Raw genomic sequence first — 12,109 nt, 5'->3', positions numbered from 1 at the left:
CTTCTCCAGTGGGTCGGAACAGTATGCTTTAGAAAGGAAATGACTTGGGGTTTATCAGTTTAGTAATAAAGGGGTTGATCAATAATGTTCATTCTAGGTTTGCCAGAGTTCTCTGCATTGAAATTTGGTGTTCTCTCATAAATAGATGCTCTTTGTTTGACCCTCAGTAATTGTCTTTTTGCTGTAAGCCTGGATGTAAAAATTAGATGACTTCATGTAACAGTACTAATTTCCATCCTCCCTGGAAGAAAACAATGAAATGTACAACTCCTTCTTGGCAATAGTAGGTTGGAGATAAGAGGTGGCTGTGCCTTAGCATTCACCAGTCTCTACCATGCCTGGCCTACTTCTCTGTCTATCAGCTGTCTGACCACCATAGATAACTGAAATACTGACTCTTACTATAACTTGACTGCCACCCACCTTTATACATTTATTCTTCCTTGCTGTAAGATCTTGCTGGGGAGGTGTTCTGGGACCAAATATTATGTTAGCCCTGGAACTATTAGCTATTTCTTCTATTGGGCTCTCTATGAGATCTTCAGGAGCATACTTCTAGAAGCTTCTGTACTATAAATACATCTATGCTATATAAATCAGTGCCAACATTTACCTTAAGGTTATCTGGCAGCTCAGCCCTGCCAGCATACCCAGGGTTCATGGTGATGAAGACGGCACAGGTTGGGTTCAGTGAGAGCTCAGTGCCTTCAAAGATGAACACCTTCAGCTTCCGGATAATGGCTTGTTGGATGCTGAGAATCTGTTGGGCTACTACTGACAGTACTTCCACCTATGGAGAGAATACCTCACTGAGGTGTGCTCAGCCAGCATGCCCCTTCACTCAGCAAGGAAGGACCTCAGCCACCTGAGAACTAGACTTTTATGCTCAAAATGACAAGTATGATTTGGGGCTTTGGCAAAGAAAAGGAAAATAATATGTATTTGTGTGTATATGTGTGTATATGTGTGCTATGGGATGGTCTTGCTGTATGCTGTGAATATGTGTTGCTACCATTGGTTAATGAAGAAGCTACTCTGGCCTATGGCACACAGGCTATAGTCAGGTTGGAAATCCAAGAGAGATACAGAGAGAAGAGGGTGGAGTCAGGGTGGATGCCGTGCAGCTGCCCAAGGAGCAACATGCCAGCAGACTGGTAATGCCACAGCCACGTGGCAATACATAGATTAATATAAATAGATTAATTTAAGATGAAAGAGCTAGCTAGCAAGAATCCTGAGCCATAGACCACCAAACAGATTGTAATTAATATTAAGCCTCTGACTGGTTATTTGGGTACTGGCAGGTGGTAAAGATTTATCTGGCTACATATATGGTGTGGTGTGTGTGGGTAAGACATTTCTATAGTACTTTATCTTAGCATGGTTCCTGGCACCTAAGAGGCATTCACTGTCCACCAGTTCAAATCTCATGCTTATATTTCTGATTTCTACTTTATATCTAAATAGAATCAATTATATTTTTTGTGACGTATCTTTTTTATTTTTTTACCTCTACTGTAGACTTCTATTATATTTTGGTTAATTTTTATTCCTTTTATTGGGTTGCAACCATCTAAAAGGCAAGATCATATCTTACTCACCTTTGCCCCATGAACATATACAGTTACTGGCATGCACTAGCTGCCCAACTAAATTCTGAAAGGATCAGTGAATGGATGAATATGATAGGGAGTTTGGTGGATGTGTTTAAAATACACATACTCTCTCCACATAGCTGTTTATGTTTAGTATATAAGTACCTACTCCACACAAGGGCCACAGAGAAGACACAGACTCTGTTCTTAAGAGTTGGGAGCTCAGAAAAAGGCCCCTCCATGTCCAACCCCTTTGTTACATCCTCTAGAAGGAGAGTTACCTCAATCCTGTTGAATTCATCAAAACAGGCCCATGCTCCAGCTTGGGCCAGCCCCTTGAAGAACTTCCCCATGGCTTTATAATCCAAACCATCAGAGCAGTTGAAGACCACACACTAGAAGGAGGGAGGATTCAGGGTAAATTTCCTCATAGCTGAATAATCAGAACCAGAAGCCAGGAGCAAGGCTCCTCCCCCACTCTACCAGGTGAACTGGGCTCCCACTTTGACTGTTAGGCAAAATCATCTTAAACTTCTTGCTCTTGGGGTCCAGAGAGAGGTAGGAAGAGAGGGTAGAGACAGGTGAAACTTATATACCTGCTTGGCCAAAGCTTTAGCCAGATCTTTGGTGGTCTCTGTCTTGCCTGTCCCTGCTGGACCCTCTGGAGCACCTCCAAGGTTCAGCTTCAAAGCTCCCATTAGAGTTCTAAAGGGAAACAAACAAACAACAACAACAACAAAAACCAAAACCCAAACCAGCAACTCAGTGTGCAAATCTTGAGATACAGTCCTGGCTTTTGTTTATTTTGACTTCTGTAAATAGATGTCCCTTTCCATTATGTGATGAATACATCATCACTGTAAAAAATTGGTTTTGTCAGCATTGCAATTTCAGAGCCTAGCACAGAGTTTGGTACATGGCAGAGGCCACCCATACACAGTTGCCCAGAAGAATGACTGAATGAATAATGGGATGCTTAGGTGGATCTAAGTGAACCAAACAGAAATGAGAAAAATACTTCAATCCTGCATTCCAGAGCTCACCAGCACTGATGGAATAGAGACAACAAACACATGTGTCCCACTGGAGTATGACCTGAGCTTAGGGACCACCTTTTATTTCAGTTCATATCCCCAGTGAAAGAACACAGCATCCGACAGGTGCAAAGCAGATGTTAGAAATGAATGATGTGGAAACTGATCCCAAAGTCCTTGGAATGAGTCTTTGTAACTTCAGTGACATGGTAACTTGTTATTTTCTGGACTTGTTTCCACAGCTCTAATTAGATTTCGGGTTGGCTGATGTCATGCATGGCGCACAGGTGCGTTCAAGCCATTACTGTTCTTTATGACTATAGCTAATAATAGTGTGTGGTAGTCAGGGTTTTTGATGAATGAGTAGATTACAGCTGCTCCCAGCACAGGGGGAGTATGGATGGTTATGTCAGATGATGGACATTTGTCCTAATCACTCTGTCGTGTGTGTCATTTATCATAGCATGCTGAAACTCTGAAGGCTGTGCAGTAGACTGTCTTTCCAAAAGGAAATTGCTGGATAATGAGCAGAATCAATGAATGATGAATTAAAATCAGAAAACAAGGGATTGATAATAAAGGGGGAAATGAATTGAATGTACAGTTCTCAAAAGAGGTACACATGTCAAAAAAAAAAAAGGTGGTGAGTAGTCAGGGCCTTTAGTCATTAAGGAAGTCCAAATTCACTCAAGTCAGAACCAAACGACAACAAACGTGGACCAGGACAAGTGTGGGAAGGTGGGGGAATTTAACATTCGTACACCATTGGCAGGAAATGTTAACTCTGTGCAGCCACTCTGGAAACAAGTATGGAGGTTCCTAAAAAAACTGAAAATAGTACTACTGTATAATCGAGCTATGGCATTGCTAGGGATATACCTGAAGGAATCGAAGACAATGTACCTCATAGATATTTGCACATCCATGTTTACTATGATACTATTTATAGGACAAAATTAAAAATCAGCAGAGGTGTCTATCAATAGATGAATAAAGAAAATGCAGTATATCTAACAAAAGAGAGTTTTATTCAGCCTTAAGTAAGAATGAAATTCTGTCAATTGTAGGAAAATGATTGGAGCTGGAGATTATCATGTTAAGCAAAAAAAAGACAGATTGAGAAAACAAAGTCATGTTTGCTCCCATGTGTGGGATTTAGATTTGGGAGAAAAAAAGACATTAAAGTAGAAAAGTGACTACTTAGGAAGAGGAGAGGGGTCAGTGGAGGTTGGTGGAGAGACAAGAAAGGATGCTTATAAATACAGTATATTTTTGCATGAAAATGTAACAAAACCATTGTATTCTATAAGTAATATATGCTAATAAAAAGAAAACACATTATTGGAAAAATTTAAATAACCTTAAAGAATAATACTTTGAAGTATTTTTACAGTCTGGATTTGTACTTTAAGAAAAAATACAAAGCACAGAAAATCCAAGCACAACAACATTAGAAAGTTAATAAAATGCAGGTACCTAATGTAAGGAGTTGTGAGCAAAGTGGCCAAGCACTGTGCTGAGTGAAGAGAAACTCCTCCTCTCCACCAGACTGGACACAGAGGCTGGAGATGCCCTGCCTGGGATCTTGTTGGTTTTATTTTCTCGTAGTGCTGAGAATGACCTTGCCTGCTTGCTAGTCAAATGCTCTCCCTCACAGCCAGATCCCCAGTCCTGCTTGTCTGTGTCTTGACCTTCATGGTCTATCCCATGGCCATGTGCTCTCCAGGTACCACACTGAATTTTGCTATTGCTGAGCTTTCTACTTAAGCAACATGTGACTATCTCACTCATACACCAGTGTTCTGCTAACTGGTTCCAATGAATTTCTCCATACTAGCATTCCCACTGGGTTCCCATTCCTAGCCAATTCCATTTGTGGTTGGTGCTAAGAACTAAAAGCAAACTTCTGAAATGTGAGATTGAAACATAGAAGGTAACAGACCTAAGACACTGTGACCTGCCCAGTGCCTTTCCTTCCTAAATTCTCTTTCCATCCTTTCGGCTTGGGACTCCAGAGCTTACCTGTAGCAGCGGTCTGTGAGAGGAGTGATCACCAGACGGGGAGAGTTGCCCAGGTACTCATAGCCATACAAGGCTTCTGTGGTTATCATCTGCACATGAACGTCCTTTGCCTCCCAGTAGTACCGCAGCTGGGAAATCCACTGGAAATCATTGAGACTGAAGATCTGATCCTCTGCCAGCTTGGCCACCACATCACGAGCTAATGGGACACCATGCAGAGACATCCATATATGGAGTCATCAGAATTACCCACCCTCACAGACTCCTCAGGCAGAAGAGGATGCTGTCCACGTCCTCAGTCTCTGCTATTCAGGCTCTAACATCCTGCAGGCAGCAGTAGCTTTCACAAGCTGGACTTTGCTTTTCCAAGCAAAGGGGCAGGGAAGGCTGTGCTGCTGCCTTCTCTCAGGAAGTAGAGTAGAGGTACTGATTGTGCGCTCTGAAATCAGGTGGCCTGGTGCAGTGGTTAATACTGTCAACTTGACTGAGTCTGGAGCCACTAAAGAGACAAGCTTCTGGGCATACCTAAAAGCATTATCTAGGTGAGGTTAACAGAGGTGGGAGACCCACTGTAAACATGAGTGGCACTGCTCCCTGGGATGGGCCCTATCCCAGACTGCATAAAAAGGGAGCCAGCTAGCTGAGCACCAGGGCTTGCTGCTCGCTGCTGCTTGGCTGTGGATGTAGTGCCCCACATCCCTGCTGCTGTACTTTCCCCACCAGGGCAGTCTGAACCCAGAAACTGTGAGCCAGAATAAACATTCCCTTCTTCAGTTGCTTTGGCCAGATATTTTGTTGTAACAGTGAGGAAAAGAACGGATACACTTAGGTTCAAATTCTGCTTCCACCATGAACTAGCTTGGTGACTTTGGGAAAGTTATTCAACTTCTCTGTCTCCTGGAATGGCTGGGAGGACTCGATGTAAACACACTGTGTGTCTAGACATACAGTGAGAGTGAGAGAGGGCCAGCACCAGAGAGAACTGTCCAACATGGAAAATATTATAGAAGTATTACTTCATGTTACTGTTCTGAAACTCATGGGGGTGGGGCTGAGACTGACCCAGAGGCTTGCAATACAGTCACCCTGAATGCTCACACATCAGGTCGCACATGACATTTTGGGCCCCATTCCAGGCTTCTAGGATACCCTAGGACACTGGTGTCATCTTGACCTGAGCCCACATGGGAAAGTGTCCCATGAATTCATGGTTAGAGGCGTCTTTCCTTCCAGCCTCGGGAACCAGCTGGGTAATACATTTATTGGCTTCCTTCTTCCTCTCATAGAATTTCCAAGCTAAGTTGCAGTGATGATCCATGAAGTCAAAGAGCGGACATAGGCTTGTGGAAATCATTAGTGGGCTTTTAGCTGCTCATGGGATGAGAGCTGTTGAGATCTCTGAGTGGACTCTTATAGGTCTGCATGAGGGACCAACCTGGAGCTGTCTTCACTATGCCGTGTGTGTGCAAGTACATGTATGTGCATTCATGCACGCGCGTGTTTGAGAACCTAGTCACTCAAGGAGACACTAGGCCATAATCATGGCTGCGTTCATCACCCCCACCAGGTGGGTATGTGGCCAAGTGAGGAATAGATCCTCCCTCCTCTCTCCCTGATTTCATGGGCATCTCTCTGCCTGGAATCAGACTGAAGTGAACACCAGTCCTAAGGGAATAGATGCTGTGACACACTAGTTAGCTGGTATAGGAGCAAGAAAGACCTTGTTCCCAGGCAACCAGCCTGGTCCAGCCCCGGTTTCCTTGGTGATGATGGAGGAAGGGTGTGGAGGTGGTTTGGTTTACATACAAACCCCAATTCTTCCTCCTCACTGTCCTCCTCAAAGGCAGTCTCTCACCACCGCTCCCCACACCACTGCCGATTCCCTTGGGTTTGGAAGTGACAGAGGATCCTTTGCCACTTCCAAATGTGGTGTCTGTCAGCAAATCATTGCCCTCTCTAACAACTGCCTCTTAGCCTGGGAAATGTTTGTGAAAACGAGAAAAAAACGTAAACAGCACAAATCCCAACACCCGGTGAATATTCAGCATCATCACCCGTGCTGACGCGGCAGTCATTCACCAAGCTGGCGTCTCAGAAATGAGAGGCCTGCTTCTGGAGTGGCTGTGGTGGGAGGGGCTTTGGCACTGGCTTCTCCTCAGAGCCCTCCTTGCTCTCAGACAGACTGGGAAGTCCTGAGGCATCCTATTCCGGAGACTCAAGAGGCATGCCCAGCCAGCTGCTGTTCCTGGACTGAGCAACACCCAGAGTCTGTATTCTTACCGTGGACATCGATGACAGTGAGGGCCCCGAGAGTGAGCCTCGCCCCGCTGCTCAGCTTCCCTCGCACCAGCTTGACAATCTGCGCGATCTGGTCATTACTCTTCTTCAGAAAGTCCTGGCCAGGGCACAGGAAGAAACGTTCAGTCAAAGTGGATTCTCCTCCAGCAGTTTCCATCTTGAGGGTTGACATCATCTGACATCCAAAGGTCCAAGCCAGACCTGGATGTCATCCTCCAAATCATCCTTTCCCTCGTCTCATACTTTAACTTCAAAATGAATCTTCTGCTAGTTAAAAGAGACCACACCACCCTGTTTTATTTTGATAACATTGTGGGAAAGACAAAACTTTAGGGGCAGAAATGTACAATTGCAGATGCTTAAAGACAATCTGACTGCAAGGGGGTGAAGGGATTTTGGCTGATTAAGAACTGTTCCTCATCTTGCACGTGACTGTGCTTACAGGATTGCATGCACTTGTCAAAACAGAACTGTTTGCTAAAATAGGTGAGTTTTTTGGTTTTTTGTTTTGTTTGTTTGTTTGTTTGTTTGTTTTCAAGATAGAGTTTCTCTGTATAGCTTTGCACCTTTCCTGGAACTCACTCTGTAGCCCAGGCTGGCCTTGAACTCACAGAGATCCGCCTGCCTCTGCCTCCTGAGTGCTAGGATTAGAGGTGTGTGCCACTGGCACCCGGCTTTGTGAGTTTTACTATACGTATATTGTACAGTAATCTTGAATTAGCAAAAAAGAAAAAGAAACTTTCTCAGATCAAACAATACACAGGGAATAGGACATGCTGGACAGATGGACAGGACATTCATCTTTATCTATGAATCACAGCACCTGGGTGACTGAGGCAGGAGGGGAATAGCCTGGGTTACACAGGAAGACATTACCTCACTTACAAAAAGGAGGAGGAGGAGGAGGAGGAAAAATACGCAGCATGTAACCCTGGACAGAGTCTTGGCCTAGGAAAAGGCTAGACCTTTAATAGAGTAACAATTAAATTGGCAAAGTTAAAAGGTCTATACAGTAATAGATCATTGTTGATTTCCTGATTTGGATCATTCATTATATTTTGATTATCCCTGATGGTCACATCTGAAGATCTAGATAAAGGATATAGGGGCTGCAGAGATGGCTCAGAGGTTAAGAGCACTGGCTGCTCTTCCAGAGGTCCTGAGTTCAATTCCCAGCAACCACATGGTGGCTCACAACCATCTGTAATGAGATCTGGCTCCCTCTTCTGGCCTGAAGGGATACACGCAAGCAGAACACTATACATAATAAATAAATCTTAAAAAAAATACAGTGCTATGGGATGTCTTTCTGTATGCTGTGAACATGTGTGGCTCCCATTGGATAATAAATAAAACTGTTTGAGCCTGTGGCAAGAAAGCTTACAGCCAGGCAGGAAATCCAAGCAGAGATACAGAGAGAAGAAGGGCAGAGTTGAGAGAGACACATGAGCTGCCACTGAAGGAGCAACAAGATGCTAGCAGACGAGTAATGCCACAGCCATGTGGCAACATATAGATTTATAGAAGTGGGTTAATTTAAGATGAAAGAGTTAGCTAGCAAGAAGCTGAAGCCATACACCATACAGTTTGTAATTAATATAAGACTCTGACTGATTATTTTATAAGCAGCTGCTGGACCAGGGGTGGGAGAGATTCGTTTGGACTGCTGGGCAAGGCAGGACTGGAGAAACTTCCCTCTACAGTATAGGAGAATTCTTTATATTATATTTGTGACATTATATAAAAACCTGATACTTCAAAATGAAGAGGTTAAAAAGTAAAAAATGGACCTTAAAAGAAATTTAAAAAAAAAAGGGAGACCACCCAAGTTCATCTTCCACCATAACAATTTTCTAGCACTGTGGTTTGGAGCCTCTCAGAGCGTCCAGGTGTGTGAAATCTGTATGGTTACAACTCAGCCAGAAAGCTCTCCTGAGGGTTGAGATAGGGTTTGAGAAGCATGGGCACAATGTCTGATGTGAATAAAGCACCCTGTAAATAGTAGTGCTATTGTTAGTAATAATGTGCCCAGCATGTAGAAATAAAGAGGTTCCTAAAGCTTTCATTGTCCATGAATTGCTGTTTGAAAAGCCCTTGGTGATGGGGATGCCCCCACAGAGCTCTGGAACTCCCTTGCCCACTCCACAGTTGTCCTCCAAGCCAGACTACAGGCACACATTAAGAATCTGAGATTCCTTGGTGCTTGTCAAATGGGTTAGTTATGGATTCAAGACAGAGTCAGCCTTTTTTTACAGATAGGTGACAGCATCCCCAGGCTTACATAGTGCCAATGGCATTGTAGCAACTTGTTTTCTGCCCTTTTATCAATATGTTAAGTCATTATGTTCCTGCATGTTAAACTGAATTGTTATACTAATGGATTTTATGTAAATTATATAGTTTTAATTTAGAATTTGTGCTTAGCACAAGATAGGATTGCAGTCTATAATACTCAGAGTTGAGGCAATGGAAGGATTTGGAAAAGAAGACAAAGCTAACCAGTTCATTTGTCATGCAATATTGCTGTAAGTTATGATGTATACAGATGTCCCATTCAGATAAACCTGTGAAAACTTGGATTTCTACTCCTTTTGTGTGGGATGATATTGCTAATATTAAAATAATATTTAAAAGGGTTGCTGCAATGCGCTCCACCTTTCCTTCCTCTTTCCAGGGCTTGGGATGGAACCAGGACCTTGTGTATGCTAGGCAAATGCTCTACTACTGAACTACATCCCACTCTACTGTGCACCTTCTAGTTCCTCTCTGGAACAATCCTCCTTGTATTTTCTACTTGGCCAGTTGTCATAGTTTAGGTCTCTCTTAGACTATGACTCAATGTGACAATTCCTTGAATTCTAGAGAGATGACTGACACTTGGATTGGTAAGTTGCTCATGGTCACACAGTCAACAGGTAAATGTGCTGGGATTATGTGTCACATCCACCAGGTCTTGTATTCTGAAGCATTGGCATCAACCAGAAATGCATGGTTGGGTCTGAGGATATGCAGGATGGAAGTGCACTAGGTTTCCAAGAGAAAACAGAAGGGAGAGCTGGGGGTAGACTTGGTTTGGATTGGGGGTGGAAAGAACGGAGCAGTAGCAGAGAGAGAGAGAGAGAGAGAGAGAGAGAGAGAGAGAGAGAGAGAGAGAGAGAGAGAGAGAGAGGCAAACATGGCCTCCCAGCCCAGGGAGGAGAATTGTTGGAAAGTCTCTCAGGTAACTCCTACAAGCAGGAGCTGGTTACACTTAGCATCCTGCAGCTCAGAATTTCTACAAAGGAAAAACCGTGAGGCTAGCTGTATGCACCAAAGAGATCCTCAAATCCAGATTTCCTGCTTCACTGTCTCCATGGAAACTCTGGCTTCTGTGATCCCTCTTCTAAATGCTCCAAATGGCTACTCTATCCTAGTTCACATTGGCTCTCCTCTGCAAGCTTTAAGGTGTGCTTACTTACTGGCATGGTGCCTTCAACTAGGGCTTCAGACACCTCTTTGGTCCAGAAGATGGAGGAGACACAGATAACTACCTGGCCAGGCCACTGCAAGACCCAGCTGTCACGAGGGACCTGGGAAGGAACAGTGGGGTTACTGTAGAATCAGTTCTTTGTGTGTGGTTTAAACTGACTTTCTACAACTACCTGCCCCCCCCTTCCCCACCACACACACCTCATCATGATAGTAAAACAAAAGTCCTCTCTCAGTCCTAGAACTCACTGTGTAGACCAGGCTGGCCTCAAATTCACAAAGTTTTTGCTTGCCTCTGCCACCAGAATACTGGGATTAAAGGCATGTACCACTATGCCAGGCTTGGGATTAGTGATTTACGTCTTTGTCCCTCAAGTATTGTATAAAAGAAAAACAAAACAGTCTCAACTCTGCATTATTTCATTGCTTCAAGACTGATTTTTTTTTTTTGGTTTTTTCGAGACAGGGTTTCTCTGTGTAGCTTTGTGCCTTTTCCTGGCCTCGAACTCACAGAGATCCGCCTGCCTCTGTCTCCCGAGTGCTGGGATTAAAGGCGTGCGCCACCACCGCCCGGCCAAGACTGATTTTTTTAAAAATATAATCAGGGTCATGTTCAGACAGTACTCACGCCTCCCCTTTTACTGGCTGCGTTAGACTGTGGTGTTGTGGCAAGCTTTCTTAGCCAAATCCTCCTCCCCAGCTTTTGTTTCCTAAACTTAAGATCAGGGTTTAGCCCCAGCACCACATAAACCTGGCATGGTGGTGCAAGCCTAGAATCCCAGCATGTGGGAGTTGGAGGCAGGAGGATCAGAGGTTCAAGGGTGGCCTTGGCTGCATAGTGAGTTGGAGGCCAGCCTGGACTCCATGAGACCTTGTGGATCAAGTCTGCGTCAGGTTGTAAACATTTTTTATCAGAACACAGCCATGTTTATCATTTATATACTGTCTACGATGCTTTCGTGCTATAAAGGTAGAGTTAGATATCACAGCCAGAGTGTGGCCCACAGAGGTGGTGGGTATTCTCTTGGCCTTGTATAGAAAAAGCGTGGACTCCTGATGGCTAACGTCACACTGATAGCTCTTGCTCTGTGACTCAGAATTTATTATAGGAAATGGCATTGATTTAGATTTCAAAATCTAAATCACAAGGTCTTGAGGACCTTTGTGAAAAGGCATTGGTTGCACATGTTTGTTTGATAGATGGAGTCTTACCATGGGGGTAGAGCCTGGAAGTAAGACACACACTGAAAGAGGAGACAAAACTCAGACATTGTCCACATGAGCCTGGCTGGAGGCTGGCTGCTAAAGATGTGTCCCAATAGGTTATTTTTCCTTAGGTTTTGTGTCATCCTTGTTTCCATTAAGGCCTTTAGGGACTAGACTGCCACTCCCAGGTGATCCAAGTGAATGCCTACTTGGAGGGGAACTAAATGGAGCCACAAATCCCATGTGACAGGAAGCAAAGCCCCTACTCCCACCCCATCCCCATCACCAGAGGGCTCTAGGTAACCCTTCTCTTCCATCACCTGCGTCTACCAGCCAACTCTGCCAGAAAACTGCTCATTGCCCTAGGATTCACAGGCAAAGGACCCAGAGGCTCAGAGAGGTAGGTTTCAGTAGTATCCTAAAGGTCCGGGGGAACTGACCCATCCAAACCACTCCCCAAAGCTTCCTTTGTAGTACCCTAATTCC

The 12,109-nt window shown here is 44.2% G+C and overlaps 1 protein-coding gene across 1 annotated transcript in view; it reads right to left on the bottom strand.

Annotated features, from left to right (window-relative positions):
* Dnah3 (dynein axonemal heavy chain 3) overlaps nt 1-12,109 on the bottom strand; it is a 173,785-nt gene that overhangs the window by 96,537 nt on the left and 65,139 nt on the right. Inside the window, 6 exon segments of the mRNA XM_052711765.1 lie at nt 614-790; nt 1,877-1,990; nt 2,192-2,300; nt 4,652-4,850; nt 6,932-7,046; nt 10,408-10,518. Of these exon segments, the coding sequence (XP_052567725.1) occupies nt 614-790; nt 1,877-1,990; nt 2,192-2,300; nt 4,652-4,850; nt 6,932-7,046; nt 10,408-10,518 (825 nt within the window).

This window comes from Peromyscus californicus, unplaced genomic scaffold (genome assembly GCF_007827085.1).
Source record: "Peromyscus californicus insignis strain IS unplaced genomic scaffold, ASM782708v3 Scaffold_4__1_contigs__length_199733344, whole genome shotgun sequence".
Lineage (NCBI taxonomy): Eukaryota > Metazoa > Chordata > Mammalia > Rodentia > Cricetidae > Peromyscus > Peromyscus californicus.
Note: the sequence above shows the minus strand (reverse complement) of the source record. Positions and strands in the feature narration are given on the sequence as shown.